This window comes from Silene latifolia, chromosome 1 (genome assembly GCF_048544455.1).
Source record: "Silene latifolia isolate original U9 population chromosome 1, ASM4854445v1, whole genome shotgun sequence".
Lineage (NCBI taxonomy): Eukaryota > Viridiplantae > Streptophyta > Magnoliopsida > Caryophyllales > Caryophyllaceae > Silene > Silene latifolia.
The window spans coordinates 190,698,827-190,724,015 of NC_133526.1; the positions used below are offsets into that span (position 1 = coordinate 190,698,827).

Sequence of the window (25,189 nt, forward strand, 5' to 3'; positions counted from 1 at the left end):
TTGCTATTAAGTTGATATTATCATTCATATCATTCATTCAATAAGTGGAATTTGGGGAAAAACTCTCTTGAACCCTAATTAATCTTTTGCTTAGAAAATTATGAGGAACTAATCCTCCTTTTCTTCGATCGAAAAACTGAATCTATCTTCAGATTAATTGTGAGATTGTTCTTTCTCTCTCTTATTTCTCAAGTATTGTTTATGTCTCTTGCTCGTATTTTATGATTATTGTTTTCTCTTGCTAATCTGATCAATTGGTAATTGTTTACATTAATCTATTGCAAGTTTAGAAATTGAATCCGTAATTGTTCAATTAACCTAGACTAAAGTAGCAAGCTTTACCCTGATAATTTGTATGCGTTTCATCGTTATTAGGACGAAGTAGAGACTAAACATATAATTCGAATCGTTAACCGTGTGTGTTAAAGATCGTTATCTTTATTACTTCCTTGGATTGTTAATGCTGTTGTTGGATTAAATCAAGACGCGTGGATTAGATTTTTCAATAATTAGGGCATTCTAATATCGCGTTTCGAGTTAGTTGACTAAACTTAAGAGGGAGAAGGAAATTCGTATTTCCATAATAAAGTACTTGAGAGTAATTGAATTAAAGACATTCGAAGACCAATTGGTTTGTTGATAGTGGATGTTTGTTGACCCAAGACCTTTTAATCATCTGAATTCATCTTATTTACTCATTCTTTGTCTTATTAGTCATTAGCTTATTCAATCAACAAAACCCTCCCTATTATTTTTACTTGTACTCTTTACTTTTTATACATTAATTACATCACATTCCCTGTGGATTCGACACCCGACTTACCTCTACTATATAGTTAAGGTAATAGGACTTTATTACTTATTTTTGGGAGAATACGACTTTGGCGCACCAATCATACATAGCCTCTTTCCATTTTCTACTTGTGGGGAAGAAATAGCTTGCTTATAGCTTACGGGTTCAACTCACTCAAATCATAATCATCTTCCCCATTATAGACAACATAATCATCAGGAATAGCAGAATGTCTCTCTCTATGAGAACGCCTTAAAGGTGCAACAACAGGTGACAACCTATTCGGGACTGGTGAAGCTGTATTATCAGTCACCATACTTCCCATATTTGAAGAAGAAGGAATGCTAACAGGCTCAGAAGGACAAATGGAGTTAGTATTACAATGACAAGATTCCAAGTCATTCTCCAAAAATTTAGCTGTCAAAGACTCCAGTAGAATCTATAACCTTTAGAAGTTGCAGGATAGCCAATGAAAAAAGCAGGAGTGGTTTTAGGGTCAAGCTTCTTTTCAGAAGGGCTATAAATTCTCACTTCAGTTGGACAACCCCATACCCTCAAATGATTCAAACTTTGTTTTCTCCCAGTCCACAATTCAAAATGTGTTTTAGGAAGTGATTTGCTAGGTACTCTGTTTATGATATATGAGGCAGTTTTAAGAGCTTCTCCCCAAAGAAAATCAGGTAATTTGGATCTCGACATCATACTCCTCACCATATCTTTCAAAGTACGGTTACGACGCTCAGCCACACCATTTTGTTCAGGAAGACCCAACATAGTATATTGTCCAACAATACCACATTCTTGCAAGTATTCAGCAAAAGGTCCCATGAACTGTCCCGAATCACCATGTTTACCATAATACTCATCCCCTTGGTCCGATCTCACAATCTTAATAGTCTTATTTAACTGGTTCTCAACCTCAGCTTTAAAGATTTTGAACTAATCAAGGGCCTCAGACTTGTTACTTATAAGGTAGACATAGCCATATCTAGAATAGTTATCAATGAATGTGATATAAGATGTATTTCCACAAATGGTAGAGGATAATGGTCCACTAATATCAGTGTGAATAACCTCTAGGAGTTCGTTACTATGGATTGCACTCGTTTTCATAGATTTGGTCAATTTTTCCGAATACAATCAACACAAGTGATATCAAAATCCTCAAAATTTAGCTTGGGAAGTATTTGACATTTGACAAGTCTCTGGATTCGCTCTCTAGATATGTGGCCAAGTCTCTTATGCCATAAAAGGGAAGAATTTTCTTTGGTTAATTAAGGCTCTTTTGGTTCCAACACTCTCAACATTCAAGGAAACATCATTTGAAATTAAATTCAATCGGTACAAATCAACACAAAGAAATGCATTTCCAATCATACGAGAGTTATCAAACAATTCAACTCTTTTATTAGAAAAAACCAAACGAAATCCACACTTGTCTAACAGGGAAATAGAAATCAAATTCCATCTATAGACGGTACATAAAGAGTATTTTCTAGAGTCAAAAAAATCCTGAACTAAGCTTTAAGATAACTGTTCCTACGAACTCCACATCAGGTTTCGCTCTATTTCCTACGGACATAGTGACTCTACCCTCACTTGGTGTTTGTTTGTTTTGGAACCCCTGCAGATAAATGAAAATATGAACAGATGACCCACTATCTAACCACCAAGAATGAGGAGGAACATCAACTAAATAGGATTCAAAACAAAATAAGGCCAATGAATTACCTGTCTTTTTCTTTGCTAACCAGGCTTTATATTTAGAACACTCACTCTTCTTATGACCAGTTTGGTTGCAGAACCAACAAGTAACTCCAGTAGTATTGGTGCCATGTTCTTTATTACTCTCAGCCTCAGGACCCTTAAGATTGTGAGATGGACCATGCCTTTGATAGGGACTAGGTTTGTGGTATGGGATAGATTTATTCTTTTGGAACTTATTCCCTTTAGAGCTCTTATATAAAGGTTTACCCGACTTCCCCTTCGAAAATGGTGGGTTAGTTACTAAGTTCACAACTTCGTCCTTCGTCTCCTTCCCATTTTTCTTTTCAACTCCAACACACAAAGAAATAAGGGCATTGACTGTCCAGGTATCATTTTGGGTGTGATAGGAAGTTTTGAGGTGATCTCACTCTTTTTGAGGAAGAGAATTAAGGATTTGATAAACAAGGAATGGCTCAGCAATGGGTACTTTGAGTTTAGTAAGACGGTTTGCAATATACTCCATTTTAAGGATATGAGCTCTAACACCACTGACCCCATCATATTTAGTGTTAGTGAGATAATCCATTAATTCCCCAATTTCAGCCTTTTTCAGATTCCTTATACCGATTTCCTATAGCCTCAAGCAACTCCTTAGCAGTCTTAATCTCAGCAGAAAAACCTTGAAATTCCCCAGAAATCGATTTTTTCATAATCAACATACTTAACTTATTAGCCTTTTCCCACTTATGAAAATGATCCTTTTGAGCTTGAGTGCTCTCATGTGTAAGAGCCGAAGGTTTGTCCTCAATCAAAGCTATATCTAAGTCAGCTAAACCAAGGGCCAACTCAACGTCACTTTTCCACTTAGCAAAATTATTCCCACTCAGAGTCTCAATAGAACAAAGTTGGTTGCTCACAGGAAATTGGTTAACTGAAATAACAAATAAGACAAATATTAGCATGATATGGATATACTTTCTTTATAACTTTACACAAGAATATGCTACGGGAGTCGCAATATTCTCACAGGAATTCATATTATACCTTATGCATTCCTCTTTAGGCGGAATACACAAAGCACAATACCTACCTCCAAGTAAATAGACAAGGAAATTTCTCAAAAATAAATCCCCTTTGGGCAGATAAATTTCTAAGAAATCAAATTATTTACACTTGTATTTACTCAACCACTTACTCAAATTAACTTATACAACTTCCCTCTTTGGATAGGAAATTATAGAAACTAATTTAAGAAGCACAAACATTCCGGAATCCTTATGAATTATTTTAAATATTGATAGATAGCCCACTTTAGCCAAGCTACCCACCGCAATTAAAATAAATCACCGAAACAATACCCATTACATACATGCTATTTCCATTTTTTTTCGAGTTTGTCAATATTAAAAGAATAATACGGCATGTTATTAGTCATTAACCATTCGTTTTTTTTATGATTAAACTTATTGCGGGTCAAAGTACATACGTATACCACTCATTAAAATCTAATAACAAAGTGTAAAGTCACGGCTTAACTTCATATATATGTTATATTTTTCGTTAGGACAACATGGTTTATATGATATGATGATGATAGCATGATGATAAACAGACCCGCCCGGAGAGGAAGAAAACGAGTAACTTTGTTAGACCCCAGTAGCAGAAATACAAATTGAATAAAATTTAATTAATCATGAAAAACAAAATCACAAAACTCAATTAATATTGATCAAATTGTCTTCCACACAAAACAAGGCAAAAACGATAATGCAGGACAAAAAACTAGCCGACATTATTTCATACTACGAACTCCGTAGGGCATTAGATTGAGCTTTTCCTAGGTGGAAACGGGAGCTGAGGACGTTCGTAATCTATAGGCAATAACAATGGGTTTATATTCAAACTTAAACCACGCATAATAATCGGATAGTGTGAGACGGCAATTAATATTTCTTGTACCGATTGATGGTCTCAAGTTAAACCTCGCAAGTGCACGATTTTATCGTTGTACACTTAAAAGGGTCGATCCCACAAGGAGTAGGTGGAGTACTAATCGTTCTAATTCACCGGTTTAGCTAAGTCGATAAATAACAAAGAGGGTGGTAACAAACTAGCACTTAAACTAACAAATTTAAAGACTATAAACTAGACTAGATAAGAACAAGCTAAAAGATAAAGGATAGATCAAATAAAGAGAAGGACTAGAACTCGGTTCTCCCACAAATATGAGTAATTCCACATACTAGTCGTCTTGGCTAATCAATAGGGGTAGAAAGGTAAGGGGGAGATGGCTCTAATTCGCCTAGAACCTCCCTTCCGGTCTCGCAATAGGACACTAGCTACTCCGACTAACCCCCCTCCCGGGTTCGAAAGCCGGTATCCCTAACTCAAAACCCGACAACCCCAAGAACATGCATTTTCCCAAGGAGGTCAAGTAAATGGTCAAGGTCATTAAGCCCTCATCATATTCCGGGTCATCCCACTCCCCCTTCCGGAGGTCGATTTCAAACGCTAGCCTAGAGGCACCCTCCCTCGGTTCTCCCTTCCGGTCTCAACCTTAGTTGGTGACAAGGTCAAATCTCGGGTATCCAAATTACAACCTAACCAACTCCCGTTGGTGGACAAGGGTCACAAGTTGACACTACCCAAAACTCAAACCTTAAACATGCAAATTCCCCTAGACTACCCTCACCAATTTTCCCCATAAATTAGCCTTAATGATAATTAGTTAGTGAAATTACCCACATCGGGTCAAACCGAGTCCTAGAAGGAGATTACTCACTAATCATGTCTCTAAAGGCTAAATAAACAACAAAGATGGAATCTTTAAACATAAACATGGGTGGAAGATGAATTCTACTTCTAAACATTCAACAATCCAACAATAATTAAGAGGAAAGATGGTTTAATCTAATAACAAGGATGAACAAACTAAAAGACACAATCTTTAACACAATCAACTCAAAGATTAAGTCTTTGAGGACAACTAGCAAGGATGAACAAAGGAAAGACAAATAATGAAAAGATAAACAATGAAAAGATGAACAATGGTGAAAACAACAACAATCAAACAACAAAGATGCAAATTTAACATGAACAACAAACAAGAGAGAGAGATTTGGCTAAACTATCAACAAACAACAAGTTTCAACAACTTCCAACAAAAAGAAATCTAACAACAACAAACAACAATGGAAAACAATTGAAGAACAAGGGAGAAAAGAGAAAAAGGAAAGAAACAATACCAACTATTGAAAGGATGAACAATAAGGAAGAACAAGGTAAGAACAATAATAATAATCTTTGATTGATGAAGAATGATTGCCAAGTTACAAAGGATTTGAGTTTCCTCTCTTAACCTTACAAATTTCTTCCCCAAACTAGGATTGGATCCCTAATTTTCTGGGAAATTAGGTATTTATATGCCTTCAAAAAGTTAGGTGAGAGTACAAGAAGAAGAAGACGAAAACTGCAGCCGAGGGAGTAAATTGTACCCGGGAGGGTACAATTGTACCCGGGAGGGTACAATTATGCCCGGGCGAGTACAATTATGCCCGGGCGGGTACAATTGTACCCTCCCGGGTAAAATGTCAAAATGGGCTGAAAAACGCTAAAAATGCCAAAAACTTGAGAGGTACCCGGCCGGGTAAAGTTGTGCCCGGTCGGGTGAAGTTGTGCCCGGCCGGGTGTAGTTGACTCCCTCGGTTGTAATTCCTCCTAGTTGCTTTCATTTTTCAAACAAATCCCGCTCCAAGTTCCATCCCTCTTACATTCTCGAGCATGGTACCTACAAAAGGGTTCATAAGTACGGAAAAAATGCTCAAAACATGTCTTACACTAAGCATGAGGGAAAATAACTCGGACTAGGCTAATACTAACTAAATGAGTTCATAATGCTTGATTTATCACGACAAAATGGGTCCGGGACATCAAAATATGGGGGTTGAAATGGTGTTATCAAATCTCCCCACACTTGACCCTTACTCGTCCCCGAGTAAGTCCAAAACCAAAGCACAAGAGACTACTATAATATCCATCAAGAGTGTGTGCACAATATAAGCATCACTTAATTATTCTAAATTAACAGCCGATCGAGTATTTGCGCACTCAACGCCCCTTCAACTTACAATTTGACACTCATGAGGGAAAAGTGCCCTATTGCAAGGCAAGTTGAGTCTTGCTACAAAATTGCGATGCATCCAACATGAAAACACATAATCAGGCTATGAAATGCATCTAACAAAAATGGTCCACTTTCCTCATCTAAGTGGCCGGATTTTTAAGCAACAAAACATGGTCTTGGTCGGGAGTACCATCTCAGAAGTTCCAACGGAAGTGCCAACCCCCTAAGCATGACTCAAGCAACCCTAGTGTGACCAATACTCAAGAAACACATTCAAGAGCGGGGTAAGGGGAAGTAGGCAAGCCCGCCGAGAATTACAAAACCGACACGAGATTCAACCAAAAGACCCATGACTAAGGGGACCTAGGCAACGACATCCTCACGGTTTTCACTTGTCACTCAATGAAAGAACAAGGTGATTTTTGTGACAAAAAGTAACCAAAATCACTCTCCTAACTCGACTAGCGAAAACGTGCCCGCAATCTAATGTGTAAGACCGTCCTATGTCCAATGAAATGCAAACAATGGTAAAATGCACACAATATGAAACAAGGGTTGTAACGGGGCTAGGGAGTAGGACTAAACGGGATTGGTGCAAGCACCGTTTGGATATGTGGAGTTCAAATCAAGAATTGCCGACACATCGTAACCCACTTCTTATTGCAACACATGAGACACGTCTATGCCCTAACATAGGATTGTTTATCAAAACCATGCAAAAATTGCATAAACCCGACTCAAATTGGAAAAACTTGAAAGTACTCCTCTTATTTCAACAAATGGTAACGTCTACACCCTAACAAAAACTCGGTTTCCCAAGTCATGCAAAAATTGTGTAAACCCGACTCATTTTGGAAAAACATCAAATTGCCCCTTTATTTAGCAACGGCTTTTTCTACCCCTTTAAATGATGAGTAAGGGTGTTGCTTGCCTTTTTCTTGACAACATATATACAACACAAGTAACTCATTTTCTTTTTTGATTTTTCATAACTTTTTCACTTTTCTATTTCGTTTTTCATTTCTTTTTCAAAACCTCTTATTTATATACAATGCCAAATGCATACCAAATTCCGACCCAAGTGGATATGTATACTATCCACCACTATGACCAAAATCACCTCCTACAACACAACTACAAAACCGACCAATTCTTGATTAAGGAAGGGTGGTTATGGAATGTAGCTATTTTAGTGGGTTTGCCAAATGGAAAGGCTAAAGCTCAAAGGGGTAAATCAAAAATGGAGATAATGGAAGGGACAAAACAAGGCAATTTGGCTATGTGAGGTTCATATGCATGTGAAAACATATTTTATTTCATAACTTGTGCACAAAAAATAAAATGCAAATCATGGTCTAAGGACGGAATGACACACTTATGCGTCTTGATGTGACACGCCTCGCGAGGAAGCCTACTCTCAAACCTAGATGAGGGCGGGGTATGAATGTACCCACCCTAGGAGGCTCTACCCTTACCTTTGAGTGGCTAAGTCGAGCCCTAGGTCTAGTCTACGGTCCTAGGTCTCACATGACCGGTCTAAACTCATTGGTCAAGCCCGCTTCCCTTGGCTAACTAAGAGGCCATGGGTGCAAGTCACGGGGAGGGGAAAGGCACAATTGGAAATATAGCTCATCATGGGCGTACTTGGTTCCCTTCCTCGACCATGCTTATGCAAATCATTTACAAACTAAGTGCAACGAAGTTTAACAACAACACATATGCACATGTGAACAAATGCATGCGGAAATTTAAACAAACATGAAACGAAACGTGCAACAAGTTGGCTAATCCTAGCAACACATCAACACCAACAATCCAAAGTTCCCCAAAGGAACATCCAAGGCACAAAAATCCCATCCTCCTCCATATTATACAACAATATAAAAAGAGAGAGAATGAAAAAGGAGAAAGAGATAAGAACGTGTATACCAATCGGTCTTCTAGTCTCCTTTTTGCCTCGGAATGTCAATGTACCTATGTCACTTTGTTAGCCAAATACATGTATATACAATGCAAATATTTTTGTAATTTTTCGAAATTTTTCAATTTTTAGGCATTTTTTGAATTTTCTTAAATTTACAAGCATTTACAAATATATACAAATATTCACAAGAGAGGATATTTCCCTCCCCACACTTGAAATGTACATTGTCCTCAATGGACAAAAGCATAGGGAGTGAATAGGAAAACTAAAGGAACATATTTTTGTATTTTTAATTTTTGAAAATAAAAAGAACATATTTTTGGTATTTTTCTCAATATTTGAATTTCCTCCCCACACTTATTTATTTACATTACTTCCAAATGGAAATAAATGTGTGGAGGAAAATAAAAATGAAAATGCATGTTTTTGGTGTTTTTTTTAGGCCCTCCCCACACTTATTTATAGACATGGGAGGGCATTTAGAGAAATAAAAGAACATGTTTTTGTTGGTTTTTGTCATTTTTCAATTTTTTTGTGATTTTAAAAATAAGAATGCAATGCATGCTCTATACTATATGCAATAATTGAAAGGACAATGCAAACTATACTACATGAATGCATAGAGAGCTAATTTAGATTAACTCCTATTTGGGTCATGTCACTAAATGCAAAATGCGATAAAAACTTAATTAAAGAGAAGGAGAATATATACATTGTGGTGGTTGTTAAGTAACTCCACCAAACCTCTTCATCAAAGAGTCTTCAATCAACCGGGATCCCCCTCTTGGAATCCCGCTATCCCTTTAACAACTTCAAATTTTCCCATGGAGTAAGAGCTTCCAAGTTTTGACAACATTTCATGTACACCGCTTATGGCGTGGTGCACTTCCGACCATTTCCGGGCAATTTCTTCTTCAAGCTTCTTCTTGTCATGGACAAGAACTTCTTCATTTTCGAGGCTTGGTTCACATTTCCCTTTTCTTTTCACTTTCTTTCTCCATTTTTTTGGTTTCTTCTTCTCAACCCTTGGCTTCATTTTTTAAGGGGTATTAGTGCTAGAATCAAATTTGGGAGGGATCACATTGGGGTGATCCCCTCCACACTCAAGCTTCAACTCTTCTTTTCCTTTTTCATTTTTTGGGCAAGCTTCTAATGGATCCAAAAATGAAGGCCCTAAATTAGGTTCATCCAAGTTATCTTCCACCATATACACCCTACAACAAGAGTTGCTTAGAGATGGAGCTTCCATAGACTTGGCAAGTTCAAATTCAACTTTGTCTTCACCCACTTGCAAAGATAACTTCCCACTCTTCACATCAATCATTGCTCCACCGGTGGCTAGATAAGGTCGCCCCAAAATAATAGGCACATTGTTATCTTCGGACATGTCCATGACATAGAAGTCGCATGGAATCACAAGTTTCCCTACCATCAAAGGAACATCCTCAATCACCCCCAATGGATACTTGACCGAACGATCGGCTAATTGTAGAGAAATCCTTGAAGGCTTCAAATCTTCAAATTGTAGCTTCTTGAACAATGAAAGAGGCATTAAGCTAACACTTGCTCCCAAATCACACAATGCTCTCTTTATCTTCACCCCTTGGATAGAACAAGGAATAGAAAAACTTCCTGGGTCTTCAAGTTTGCTAGGAAGTTTGCTAGTGAGGATTGCACTACATTCCCTAGAGAGGTTAACGGATCGTACCCCTTCACTCTTTCTCTTCATAGTGACAAGCTCCTTTAGAAACTTTCCATAGTTAGGGATTTCGGTCATCATGTCAAGAAATGGTATGGTGACATTCATACCTTTCAAAATTTCAATGAACTTCTCGTATTTCTTCTCAAGTCTTGGCCTTGCAAGCCTTTGTGGAAAGGGAATTGGTTCAACATACTCCCTTAGAGGTGGAGTAGAATCTTTGGCTTTAGTTGGAATCGGTTCATCTTGCTTTGGAGGGCCAACCATCTCCACCTCCGTTGACTTCTCCACCTCAATTTCACCTTCTTCCACAACTTCAACCGGGTGCTCTTTCATCACTTCACTAGACACCCTTTTCCTCTTCCACTTAGGAGATTTCTCAACCTCCACCAATTGCCTTCCACTTCTCAAAAATACCGCATTCATCTCCCTTGGGTTAACCGTATTACCCGGAAACTTCCCCGGATTTTGAGCCAATTGACTCAATTGTTGTGAAATTTGGGCTACATGAGTTTCCGTTGATTTTTGGGATGTTCTTATTTCATCATTAACCCGGCTTTGTGAGGCAATGTGGTTGTCAAGCTTTGAGTTGACTTTTTGGTTGGCAATCACCAATTGCTCAAAGGCTTGCTCCCAAGAAGGTTTTTGAGGGGTTTGAAAGTTTTGGTTTTGAGGTTGGTTGAAATTTTGTCCCTTGAAACCCCCAAATGGTTGTTGGTTTTGAGTGACAAATTGTTTTCCTTGGAAACCGGGTGGTATTTGTCTTTGGAATTGAGAGTTTTGATTGAACCTTTGTTGTTGTGGTGAAGAAGTGGTTGGGTTTTGAATGTTTTGTGAAGCATAAGACAATAAAGGATGAGTTATTTTTCCATTACCAAATTGGTTGTTGGTATTATTGAACCCTTGTCTTGCACTTGTGGATTCCCAAACTCCATTAGCTTGCTCATAGCACACCTCTTGGAGGGGTGCAATCAAGGGACACCCAATTGGAGTGTGCCCTTGTTCCCCACACAACTCACAAGACAAGACTTGCCTCATATCGGAGCTTGAAGATTTTGAATTTAGCAAAGCAACTTGTTGGGTGAGTTCATCTAGCATTCCCTTAACCTCCACATTCAAAACCGCGTTAGAATCCTTGTTCTTGCCCTTTCTCAATTGCCTATCACTTCCCCATTCCATAGTTCGTGAGGCCATCTCCTCAATTAGCTCCTTTGCCGCTTTATGCCCCAAAATGTCTAAGGCACCTTTTTCCGACCCCGCATATGAAAGCCGAAGGTCTTGGGTCAAACCTTTGTAAAAATTGTTCACTAGCTCGGCCTCGGAGATGCCATGGTGGGGGCATAACCGTTGGAGTCTCTTATACCGCTCCCATGCCTCATATAAGGTCTCATCCTCTTCTTGAGTAAAGCTTTGTAGTTCACTCTTTACTTTGGCCGTTCTTGAGGGTGGGAAATACTTGTTCAAAAATGCCGAAACCAACTCATCCCATGTCTTGAAGGAATCCGAGTCACAATTCTTCAACCAATCCTTAGCCGAACCCCTAAGTGAACGGAGGAACAACCTAAGGCGTACCGCGTCATCGGAGACCCCATTTGACTTGTACATATCACAATTTTCAAGGAACTCATTTAGATGATCGTTTGGGTTCTCCAAGGGACTTCCTCCAAATTGGTTGTCTTGAACAAGGTTGAGCAAGACATTTTTGATCTCAAAGTTATTAGCTTGAATTCTTGGCCTTTGGATGCTTGGATTGACTATGTGCTTAGGAGCCATAGTCTCTCTTATCGGAACCGGATCACCCATGGTGTTAGGTTCTTGTTCTAAAACCCCAAAAGGATTTTCAAACACTTCGGTAGCTTCTTGGTGATTACCTTCTTCTATTGGTGGTGTATCAAGTAAACCCCTTCTTCTTAGAGAATTAAGTCTTCTTGCCGTGGCTTCAATTTCGCGATCAAGTGGATATGTTGGTTGACCTCTTCTTCGTCGCCTACTCATGCAAAAGACCTAACCACTTGAAAGAAAAGATTAGTAACAAAGGACTTAGTCTAAACTAGAACAAAAACGATTAATATCTAGCCGTACTCCCCGGCAACGGCGCCAAAAACTTGATGGTCTCAAGTTAAACCTCGCAAGTGCACGATTTTATCGTTGTACACTTAAAAGGGTCGATCCCACAAGGAGTAGGTGGAGTACTAATCGTTCTAATTCACCGGTTTAGCTAAGTCGTTAAATAACAAAGAGGGTGGTAACAAACTAGCACTTAAACTAACAAATTTAAAGACTATAAACTAGACTAGATAAGAACAAGCTAAAAGATAAAGGATAGATCAAATAAAGAGAAGGACTAGAACTCAGTTCTCCCACAAATATGAGTAATTCCACACACTAATCGTCTTGGCTAATCTATAGGGGTAGAAAGGTAAGGGGGAGATGGCTCTAATTCGCCTAGAACCTCCCTTCCGGTCTCGCAATAGGACACTAGCTACTCCGACTAACCCCCCTCCCGGGTTCGAAAGCCGGTATCCCTAACTCAAAACCCGACAACCCCAAGAACATGCATTTTCCCAAGGAGGTCAAGTAAATGGTCAAGGTCATTAAGCCCTCATCATATTCCGGGTCATCCCACTCCCCCTTCCGGAGGTCGATTTCAAACGCTAGCCTAGAGGCACCCTCCCTCGGTTCTCCCTTCCGGTCTCAACCTTAGTTGGTGACAAGGTCAAATCTCGGGTATCCAAATTACAACCTAACCAACTCCCGTTGGTGGACAAGGGTCACAAGTTGACACTACCCAAAACTCAAACCTTAAACATGCAAATTCCCCTAGACTACCCTCACCAATTTTCCCCACAAATTAGCCTTAATGATAATTAGTTAGTGAAATTACCCACATCGGGTCAAACCGAGTCCTAGAAGGAGACTACTCACTAATCATGTCTCTAAAGGCTAAATAAACAACAAAGATGGAATCTTTAAACATAAACATGGGTGGAAGATGAATTCTACTTCTAAACATTCAACAATCCAACAATAATTAAGAGGAAAGATGGTTTAATCTAATAACAAGGATGAACAAACTAAAAGACACAATCTTTAACACAATCAACTCAAAGATTAAGTCTTTGAGGACAACTAGCAAGGATGAACAAAGGAAAGACAAATAATGAAAAGATAAACAATGAAAAGATGAACAATGGTGAAAACAACAACAATCAAACAACAAAGATGCAAATTTAACATGAACAACAAACAAGAGAGAGAGATTTTGGCTAAACTATCAACAAACAGCAAGTTTCAACAACTTCCAACAAAAAGAAATCTAACAACAACAAACAACAATGGAAAACAATTGAAGAACAAGGGAGAAAAGAGAAAAAGGAAAGAAACAATACCAACTATTGAAAGGATGAACAATAAGGAAGAACAAGGTAAGAACAATAATAATAATCTTTGATTGATGAAGAATGATTGCCAAGTTACAAAGGATTTGAGTTTCCTCTCTTAACCTTACAAATTTCTTCCCCAAACTAGGATTGGATCCCTAATTTTCTGGGAAATTAGGTATTTATATGCCTTCAAAAAGTTAGGTGAGAGTACAAGAAGAAGAAGACGAAAACTGCAGCCGATGGAGTAATGTACCCTCCCGGGTAAAATGTCAAAATGGGCTGAAAAACGCTAAAAATGCCAAAAACTTGAGAGGTACCCGGCCGGGTAAAGTTGTGCCCGGTCGGGTGAAGTTGTGCCCGGCCGGGTGTAGTTGACTCCCTCGGTTGTAATTCCTCCTAGTTGCTTCCATTTTTCAAACAAATCCCGCTCCAAGTTCCATCCCTCTTACATTCTCGAGCATGGTACCTACAAAAGTGTTCATAAGTACGGAAAAAATGCTCAAAACATGTCTTACACTAAGCATGAGGGAAAATAACTCGGACTAGGCTAATACTAACTAAATGAGTTCATAATGCTTGATTTATCACGACAAAATGGGTCCGGGACATCAAAATATGGGGGTTGAAATGGTGTTATCACCGATCAACCGAAAATAATAATAAATCCCAATACAATCCTGCTCTGATACCACATGTAAGAAATATAATATAGAGGATCATTGTATAGGGTACATACCGTTAACGGAAGCCATAGATGAATAATAGAAAGATAGTGATTAGTATGCTAGGATCTTCTCCTCCCTCACCTATTTATATAGGTTAAAGGTATTCTAAACATATATAGGTTAAAGGTATTCTAGACATGAAGAGAGACCTAGCCATAATAAGACTGTATTTGGGCCCCCTATCAGGCTGCCCACTATATAATAAACAGGCCCTACACTTATCTGTACCATCACACTATGTATTTAATAATATTGATTGAGACAGACCTAGGCCCAATGGATCACATAAATGTAGTGAGCTTTACCGGTCTTATTCAACCCATTTTAACAAACAATAAAACCCGACTAATGGAAGTCCAAATCCAACATTAAAATGAAAGGAGCATGTGAGAGTCTTAGCTTTAGGATAATTGGTAGACAAAAATTGTTTGATATAGGATTTGAGCCTTGAATCTTAAGGTTAATGCACAAACTTTTTAAGCATTGAATCACCCATGTTTATTGCTTATATTAGCACTAGAATGTACTATATCTTTTAATGAGAGATCTTATTTTTCATTAACTATAAAATACGTTTATTTTAAATTTTAAATAAAATATTATCAATCATATTAGAAAAATTATCCCGAATCAATTCTTTTTATATTTTTACATTATACTCCGTACAACATTAGTTTAAACGAAAAAAAATTAAAAATATATTTTTTTTTTAAATTTTGAAAATGCATTGAAAATTTTTGTTGGTGCCCCCTTGTAAGAAATTCCTGCGTCCGCCCCTGCTTACATCGGTAGAATAAAGATGGAAGATCATCTTTATAAGTGTCCAGAGAATATAATAGTACGAGGCCTTTTGGGAAGGAGCCCAAGAACAAATCCTTGAGAGCTTGGCCCAAAGCGGACAATATCGTACTATTATGAGCAGTGGACACGGATGCAGCAAAGGCCCAATAGAAGGATATTCACGCTTCCGCACAACAGACCTATTAAAAATTGATATCCGTAGGGGATTGGTTGTGTTGGATTTGAGGTGAAAGCGAGAGGAGGTAAATAAGAGAAAGCGATTTTACTTTGTTAGTTAGAAAAATAATTGTGGAGGAATTTGGGGTAGGGAAAATGGGTCGATTTAAAGAAAAGATCTTAATGTTGACTGATTGTGTTAATCCAATGACTTGTCAATATTTTCTTCCTATCTAGAATTTAATTGTAGCGGCAACAGTCACAACATCAACGACATTCGAATGGGCAATGACGGAACTAATTCATAATCCTAGCAAGCTCAAAATCTTACAAGTAGAGATGCAAGAAACAGTCGGAAAAGGAAATCCAGTTCAAGAATGTCATTTTAGTCAACTCCCATATTTACAAGCAATTATCAAGGAGACCTTGCGCTTACACCCTCCAGCTCCTATCCCAATACCAAGGAAAGTTGATTCAGACGTAAACATGTGCGGATACACAATCCCTGCAAACTCAATGTTGTTACTTAACGTAGGGGCCATTGGAAGAGACCCAGAGACTTGGGATAACCCGGAGAAGTTTGAGCCTGAACGGTTTTTGGGATCGGAGATTGTTGTCAAAGGTCATAATTTTGAGCCGATTCCATTTGGTGCTGGTCGTCGTATGTGTCTTGGTATGCCACTGGCCAACCGGATAATCCCTCTGATGCTTGCTTCACTCATTCATGAGTTTGATTGGATACTTGAAAATGGTGTCACACCCAAAAATATGGACATGGGGAAAAAGATGGATTCACTGTTGAGAAAGCTCAGCGACTTCGTGTTGTTCCAATTTGTCGTTAATTAATACTCATTTGCTTTGAAAGTGTTGAAACTTCGACTGTATGTTAGTTGTTTATAAACGTCAAAAGATAAAATATACCGTACGTTGTCTATTTGATACTCCGTATTTATAATAACAAGATCCGTATGTGATAGCATCCGGCATCAATATAATGTCAAGGAAATATACTTTGTTTAATGACGTTGTTCACCATAATCTAGAAGACACATCCTCCCCAAAAATATCATTTCATAGGGTGTTTTGCCATTTATTTAAAATCATTTCATAGGGTGTTTTGCCATTTAGAAGTGGTGTCGGAGTACGATTTATTAAGTAAACCGCACTTAAGACACATTTTCCCCAAAAATATAAAGGTAAACTAGCTTGAAAAAGAAGAGCTCGTGCGACATTTAAAATGTGGCGATGTTTTCGCTCCACCCAGCCATTTTGTTGGGGGTGTCGACGTTAGATGTTTGAAATAAAATTCCATTTTTGTGAAAGAAAGGTATAAGTGGCCGGAATTCGGCGCCATTTTTGGTTCGTAAAATTTTTATTTTCTTTTCAAATTGGCGCTCTATCATAGCGAAAAAAAATTTAGCAAAGTTTGTTTTGTATCGCTTTTGTGATGTAAAAGATAGACCCATGTAAAGCGTGAAAAATCGCCCACAATTGTTAAAAAATGTTGAGACCCGCATGAAGCATTTTTGGAATATGGCCCCCATAATCACAATGTATAAGATCAAATAAAGTAGCATGACTAGTACTTGAAAAAAATTGTTCGCGAGTTTGCTTCGCTCTTAAACAAATATCACATGTTTTGCTTGTGAAAAGCATCCTGAGTTGGAGAAGATTTATTAAAAAAAGGGTAAAAACGGGAAATATTGAAAGAGGGGTGCCCCAACCTTCGGTGCCATAGTTCCATGGGATAGGGAGACCCGGTTAAATATGCATGGGCTTTCTCGGACTTGTTGGAGGTAGTAAAGCCCCTCGTATTGCTCACTCGCCCCAATCACCGTCTTCGAGATACGGTCCTGAATTAGACATAAATTACGAGAAAATTAGATTGTCAGTGTAGTGTCAATAAGAAAACTAGAAACAGATATTAGATTGCAATTCAAATTAGCTGCATAAAGAACATTGTGCAAAATTAATCGAGACAATTTTTCGTTATCACTTTGAGTAGCGATCGTAAGGTCACCGTTTGGGAGACCAACCGAGATAGGAGTAATAGATTTCAAATTCGAAAAAAAAAAGAAAGACAACCCGACATTTGATGGTGGCATTGACGGTCAGCGGAGACCTTTCTTTTTTACGGTCAGCGGACTGCTTTGTTTTACGAGCCTGCAACATATTACCCAACTCCTCCAATTCGCTCGGTGATAAAGAATTGAGAGCGATTTTGTCGAACTGTGCAATAGGCGGCTGGGAGGAGGACACACCCGAGTTGGCATTAACGGACGCCATATGGGCTTTGGGAGTCGGACCAGAAGGTTTGGGTTTGGTGCGGTCAACCTGAGTTTTACTACGCGCATCCGGGACATAGTCTGCGCTACTTAAGTCAGTGGCATTGGGGTCGATGATTATACGATTACGGGGACGATCTCCTACCATTTGGGGAAATTGCCCGTGGCTTGGTAGCAAAACTTAAGGCTGTGACCGGACTTTTGAGAAGCGATACAGTAATACTTAGATGGTTTAGACGGATTACGACGATCATTTCTAACATCACCGCGCCCTCCACCGGACTGTCGTGCCCCGTGGTGAAAACGAGCAGTGAAGGCCATGGCAGCGGGTGTGGACTCGCTGATGGTAGCGGATATATGACGGACTCCCTCATATTGTAAAAGACGGTTATAAATAAGATCTAAGGAGGGAAGATAAGTAATATCGATAATTTGAGAACGAGTATTAGCAAAGCGGTCATCGAGACCCATTAGAAAATCATGTACTTTTCTCTTTTCTCGACGAGCGTTGATAAGATTCAACTAATCGCAGGCGCAGAGATTGCATGAGCATGACGGAAGAGCACCGAGTTCCGAACTAGCATTCTAAATTGCTGTCATCCGTCCATAGTATGCAACTAAAGATTCTGTTAGACCTTGACGGCACGCCATTAAATCAGCCTGCAATTGATGAAATCGGGCCTCGTTAATTTGACAAAAACAATTCTTTATATTGGTCCAGACCTGTTTCGCCTCGGGACGAAGCGCGAGTTGATTTCGTAAAGCTTTTTCAATCGTATTAAAGATCCACATGGTGACCAACGCATTGGTTTATTGCCATGTTTCGAAAGTTGCATCAGTAGAAGACGGTTTGGTGATGGTACCGTTAATAAATCCGTGTTTCGGTGATAATATTTGGTTATGACATTTAAGAGGTATTTTAAAGCCTTTTATTTCACTTCTTTACATTTTTCAAACAAGCATATTAGTCACCAACACAAAGTCATCCTTGGTTACACATACCATGCCGGATTTTAACCCGGGTACGATGATGAGTACCGACTAATTACATTCAAAATGGACTTAAAACAATTAGTCCATAATCATTTTCAAAACTATTCATGTCAAGCTTGTTAAACCGAACCCGTCACCGAATATTATCAAATAATGATTATTATTCGAGTCTAGTTCTTCAAATCGACAAACGCGGTCTAAACGACCCTTCCAAATCAACCGGGTTCAAAAACCCATTTTTAACACGTTTTATAACGTTTTCTAAACAGTCAGAACACGGCATACAACCGTTGGCTAACCCGCGCCTCAAGCAGGCCTTTTCTTTCTCATTTTCAAAACCAGAGGGAGGCCCCTTACACCGCCGGCTGGCTCGCGCCTCTTATAGCCGTCTGGTACAGGGCCTGTTCCCTTCCAAGATTAGTCCGGGGCGATCCGACTCGGTTAACCCGGATATAGGACGGATCAGATGACTATTCAAACCATATTTGCAAAATGCCTTACTAAGACAAATGGATCATGTTATGCACCCTAAACCTAATACGGTAAATGGATGTTTAATTTCCGTCTTGCATGCAAATCAATCATTAATCTAACTCGACATCTTATACTTGATACGTGGATTAAATCAACCGACTTATAAAGCTCTCGCATGTTAGGTTTAAATCATTGGATGCGCATTCATGCATTTAAACCGTTTTATCAACTTTTGCATTCAACCAACCAAGATCGATCAGTAGAGGCCGCTAAACGCGGGCGGGATTGGGTGTCTGATTAAAGGGCTTCCCAATACGTACCTTCACCTTTACTCAGAAACTTTGGATAGTGGACGACCTTATCCTGGGCGTACGAGAGTCATTCTAGAGATAGGATGCTAAAGAGGGACGATTTTCTTATCTTTAGTACCTATGTCAAACGCTGCTTTGTGCTTCGATTTGACCGAGGTATAAAGTGGAATTCGAACGGGTTCCAGGCATCCCACAAATGCTTGGTGGCGACTCCGAACATCTCTAATCGTTTCGAGACCCTTACCGAGACGAAACCGACCGATCTAAAACGATCCGGTCGAAGGCATTTTTACGCCGCCGAGCGTGGCTTTAAAAAAGACAGCTGTATGTCCACAGATCGGCTGGGCTTGCAGGTGGGCCATGTCCACAGATTGGCGACTCCACTGGGGAGAACTAGATCACTTACGTCTTTGTGATCCTTAGATGGTGAGACTCGAACGAGGTCTTGGTTGGAATGCATTAATTGATATTTTGGTCACGGTCGGGTTCCTTGTCCGGGTCCACAACCTAACCCTTTTCGACCAATTGGCTCGTCCCGTCGGCGTGAGTTTTCTCATCCCCGCGTTTCGAATCCCGATTGAGTCAAGCATACCATTGACGTTACACATTTCTGTTTCGTCAAAGAGCTTTCATCACTTTCGAGCACGAGGCTAGGGCACCCTCCTTACACATTTTGTTTGGATTGCTATCCCTCTCGCAAATCGGGGTTTGATTGCTTGGTGTGTAACCCACCCTTTTAAGCCAAAACCCGTGTCAGCATGATGCATAATATAATGAAACTGTGAGTGCTTATGTCCTACTTGATCATAAGTCCTTCCGTGTCATTTCAAACTTTCAAAACACCTTTTTGCGCCGTTATAATGGCCATTTCAAACCTCGGTCTTTCGCCGACCGATACACGCCTTTCTAGGCCGTCGTAATGACGATTTTTAAACTCGGTTTTGTATAACCATTTCAACACGCCTTTCTAGGCCGTCGTAATGACGATTTTCAAACTCGATTTTGTATAACCATTTCAACACGCCTTTCTAGGCCGTCGTAATGACGATTTTCAAACTCGGTTTTGTATAACCATTTCAACACGCCTTTCTAGGCCGTCGTAATGACGATTTTCAAACCCATTTTTGTACAACCATCTCAAGTCACCTTTTTACGCCGTTATAATAGCCGCGTCTAGACACGAATTTTAACCCGTTTCGCGCCGACAATGGCTCTTTCAAAACCCGAGAAAACCACGCACCCTTTTATCGAGACACTTTCGGGATCCCGAGGACCATACACCGTCCTCGAGACCTCTTCAAACATTTCAAACTCGATTTTTAAAACATATAATTTTGAATTTCAAAACCGTCTTGGGAAACAATACACTGTTTTCCGAGCCGACTCAAACTCAAACCGTCTTTTGCAAATAAACTTAAGACAACCCTTTTCAACTGATCGATTTGCGGAGATTTCTATCTTCGGAAGCCGCCCACTAAAGCGACAAATGAATCTTTTTGAAAATTTCTATTTTCGGAAACTTCAGTCCACAATTCCAATTCCGCCTTGTGTCTATCGAGTCAAAGCAAACGTACTTATGGGTCTTTACTTATGAGTCGTCTCACCACGAGACCCGTCCAATGGCGTCACGCTGTCATGATTGGACTCGTGTCAAAGGTTCGGTCAAACACCGTCACGTCATAAATCGAGTCGGCACCGAGGTACCACACACGGTCACCCCGTCTTGTTGAGTCGATCTTGGTCTCGTCCTCGGTGTTGTCTGCGTTCAGTCTTGGAACCGTGTCGGATTGAGTTGTAATGTGAGCTGTTTTTCTGCCTCAGAGCCATGGCCCCGTCTTCAGCTTCGCCCAACAACAACAATGATAACAACAGAGATGTCACAACTGATCAGCTAGCCAGCCTACTTACCGCTCTTAAGGTCACCCTGGATCGCGTCGAGACCCGTATCGACGCCCTCGAGAACAAGGAAATTGGGGAACATAATACCCCACCTCTGACTGAGACTGAAAAGAGGCTGAAACTCTTAGAAGAACAACTCCTAGCCCGGGGTAACAACATCCACCTTGAAAATAACCGAAGGTTCGAACCTGTTGGGGACCAATTACCTGACAACTTCACCCTGACTGATGTGCCTAAGTTCAAGGGAGTGGAGGACCCACTCAACCACATTCGTGCTTTCAAAGACTACATGGCCATTAAGGGGGTCAAACAGGAACTTTTTACCAGGATCTTCCCATCCTCTTTGGAGCTGATTCCTCGCCAATGGTACTACTCCTTGGACCCGAAAAACCTTACCACCTGGGATGAGATCGCAGTTGAGTTTGCCAAACAGTATGCCGACAATGTCGAGATCCAGGCCAACACCCGTACTCTCGAGGTGTTGACCCAAAACGACAAGGAAGGATTCACTGAGTTCCTAACCCGTTGGAGGAGGGTGAGTACTCAGTTGGTCAGTAAGCCGAGTGAGTCAACTCTGGTAGAAAAATTTGTCAACAACCTCCGCCCGGTTTATGCTAACCTGCTGAGGTATCAAAATATCAAAACTTTTCAAGATCTGCAGATTCTGGGGACACGTATTGAGGACGACCTCCGAAAGGGTGTCTTAGCAAAGACCACCGGCAGGGGTTATCAAGGATCCACCTCAACCGGATCTCGCCCTTACGGTCAGACAAACAAGATTGATGAGATTAACCTCGTCGAACCATCTGCCAAGAAAACTGAACGCCCCCAGAGAGTGTTCACCAACACAGGGTCAACTTATGCAAGTGCCCTGAAAAGGCTCATGGACCAAGGGAAGCTACAACCGATCGGGCCCACCCCGGACCCGGCCGATGCCAAGAAATCCCGATTTTGGAGTCCCAACGCCTACTGCCAGTATCATCGAGGGAAGGGGCATGATACCGAAAATTGCTTCAAACTCAAGCACCTCATTCAAGACATGATTGAGAAGGGAGATTTGCCTATACCTCCACCAACTAAGCCAAACAACAAGACGAATCCTCTGGGAATTCACGCCATCTATGACGATGAGTCGACCCTAGACTGCTCTCATCTCATCTTGCCAATTGACGACGAGGTGAATATTCTGGAAAAGGATCCTCCAGACGGAGTGTTTGTGTTCAGTGCTGCCACTATGCTCACTATGTTTCAGCAAGTTGAAGAGGCCATAGCCAACCTCTCTGAGAGAATCACCCGACTCGACGACGCCTACCGTCGACTCATCTTCAATCTCCCGGCACCACGTCCGAGGGAGAATTCCCCAAACATTCAAAACTACCCACCCCAGGATGGATTGCTCCCGCGACCATTCTGGCATAGACCCCATGAAAATCACCTTCAAAATAACCACCTTCACGAGAATTACTCTCAAAATAACTACCCTCAAAATAACTACCCTCACAAAAATCACCCTCACAAAAATATCCCCCACAAGAACTACCCACCGAGGAATACCCCTCCAAGGTATCCTCGAGACCCTGAAATTAATGGCATATGGCAGGATGATGTTGAGGATGTCTATGTCATCCCGGGGAAGGAAAAGCGGACGAAGGAAATCGGACATCTCACCCGGTCCGGACGCCCCTATCAAAATCCGAGCAACCCAACGGTCGTTCCAACAACGAATGACCAAATCGTCCCAGAGGTGGACACTCAACCAAAGGCTCCCGAGAACTCAATCATGAAACAACTCCAGAAAGCAAAAGCCGAAATCTCAATTTGGCAACTGATCGCAACGTCTTTTGAGCACCGACAGGCCTTGCTGCAGGCCTTGGGGAAATTAACCGTGCCCTTCACCTCTTCCCAGAAGAAATAGTGGCACACATGACGAGAGATGTCCGTGATCTGAGTAACCCGGTCGTCTTCTCCGATGAGGATATCCCCCTGTTCGGAGCCAATCATAACCTAGCCCTGTATATCACCGTACAATGCCTCCAGAAATATATACAAATGGTCCTCGTGGATGACGGCTCTGCCGTGAATGTCATTCTTCTCAAAACTGCCCATAGGCTAGGTATCAAGGAATCTGATTTAATCCCAACGAATCAAGGAGTACGCGCCTACGACGGCACTCGTCGCAAGGTCGCTGGGCTAGTCACTTTGACCGTCGCAACCGGGCCATTAGAAAGACAAACCAGTTTTCAAGTGGTCGACATCGACGCGTCCTTCAACATGCTCCTGGGACGTCCCTGGATTTACGCCGTCAAAGCGGTCACATCAATGCTCCACCAAAAGATCAGGGTCCCCCTCAACGGGAAAACGATCACGATCCCCGCTTCCCCAATCAAAGCAGTTTTGAGAAGAGGGGTAGCCTCCCAAGCCATTGAGGAGGACGACAATGAAATGTGGGGTTTCCAAGCTGTCAACACCATAACTTATGAATCGGCAACCTCTGATGGTGACCCGTTCACCAACCTCACGATCAACCGTATCATGATGCGTCAGGGTTATTTCCGGGGTTTGCCGCTCAATCCACTAAAAGACCCTTTGCCTCCCTTGAAACAGGCTAAGGTCCCCAACATTCCCTTTGGGCTGGGGTACGAACCTATGAATGAAGATATCCAGGAGATGAACCTAATTAATCCGAAAACACAAGAAGCACGGAGTCATCCTCCGTCCATACCACCATACCCTCAACGGATACTTCGTCCCTGAGGGAGAGTCTGAACTCTACCACGGCTTTCCGGAGCCAATCTATGACTCTTTGGCTGATACGTGCATTTTATATAGTCTTTTTAGCCTAATTTATGCACCTATTTCTATGCTTTTATCGTGGTTTTATGCTACGAAATGCCCCGAATATGCTACTTTGGTTTGTTTTGTCTTATTTGCAGGAATGGACCGGAAAGTAGTGAAATCAAGCCATTTACCGTCCTTTTAGCATGAATTTGCAGGAAGAGTGAATTTGGAGCGGGAATGTAGCTATTTTGAGATGCGCAAAGAAGAAAGATAGCTAGGCGAGCAAAGGAAGAACTTCAAATTGATAGTGCCTACTTTGGAGAGCCATATCTCAAGTTCTACAACAGATATTCATGTGATTCTAATAGGAGATGAAAGCTTGTCCTCTTAGCTTTCCAATGCCACCGGAATCACCCTGTTTGGCCAAGTAACGAAGAAATGGAAGCCGTTTGAAGTTCAGTGCGCAAAGCTGAGAACTGTTGCTGGAAAGTACTCGATCGAGTAGAATTTTGGTCGATCGAGTCCTTTTTCTACTCGATCGAGTAGATTCAATTTATGGTTTACTCGATAGAGTGGTTATTTCACTCGATCGAGTGGTTTAAGCTTTAGTTACTCGATCGAGTGGTTTTAAATCACTCGATCGAGTGGTTTCGCTGATGGGTTGGGCTTTTTAGCTTTATTTTCCGCAATTAGGTTAATAAATCCTATTTTCTTATAAATAGGAAAGTTAGGACGACATTTGTACTCTCTTCTTCTCTCCTTTGGATCTGACACTTCTATTACTGCTACTTTTGTTACTGTTACTTTTGTTCTTCATTTCCGGATCTTTTAATTTAGTAATTCTTTCTTCCCTTCTCTCTTTAATTTAATGTTTATTGTTCTTATTTCTTTTACTCTAGTTTTCCTTATTTCCATGTCTAGCTAAATCCCCTTAGTGTGTTAGGATTAGGGAAGCCGTGGTAGTAACATGTTTTAATTGACTTGAATAGATTAGTCTTGCGATAAGAATTGTATTAGGCAATTTAATTGTTACCAGGTCGAATGAATGCATGCAGGAGACCAATAAATCTTGTTAACCCCGACCTGGATCGAAAGATTAGAAGGGAAGGCTTGCTTAGTTACAATAGGGTATTGTAGT

The 25,189-nt window shown here is 40.5% G+C and overlaps 2 protein-coding genes and 1 non-coding gene across 3 annotated transcripts; 2 read left to right on the forward strand and 1 right to left on the reverse strand.

Annotated features, from left to right (window-relative positions):
• Positions 1-9,586: 9,586 nt before the first annotated feature.
• Positions 9,587-12,241, reverse strand: LOC141589907 (uncharacterized). Its single transcript, XM_074410530.1, has one exon. It carries the CDS (start codon positions 12,239-12,241, stop codon positions 9,587-9,589), a length of 2,655 nt encoding a protein of 884 aa, XP_074266631.1.
• LOC141620248 (small nucleolar RNA R71) lies at positions 11,571-11,677 on the forward strand. The gene has a single exon (XR_012531918.1). It is a non-coding gene; the product is annotated as a small nucleolar RNA R71 (small nucleolar RNA).
• Positions 12,242-15,599: 3,358 nt separating the features above from the next.
• On the forward strand, positions 15,600-16,157 carry LOC141589911 (geraniol 8-hydroxylase-like). The gene has a single exon (XM_074410533.1). It carries the CDS (start codon positions 15,600-15,602, stop codon positions 16,155-16,157), a length of 558 nt encoding a protein of 185 aa, XP_074266634.1.
• Positions 16,158-25,189: the final 9,032 nt, after the last annotated feature.

Coding starts and splice junctions, on each gene's coding strand:
- LOC141589907 (XM_074410530.1), bottom strand. CDS start 12,241: ATGAGTAGGCGACGAAGAAGAGGTCAACCAACATATCCACTTGATCGC.
- LOC141589911 (XM_074410533.1), top strand. CDS start 15,600: ATGACGGAACTAATTCATAATCCTAGCAAGCTCAAAATCTTACAAGTA.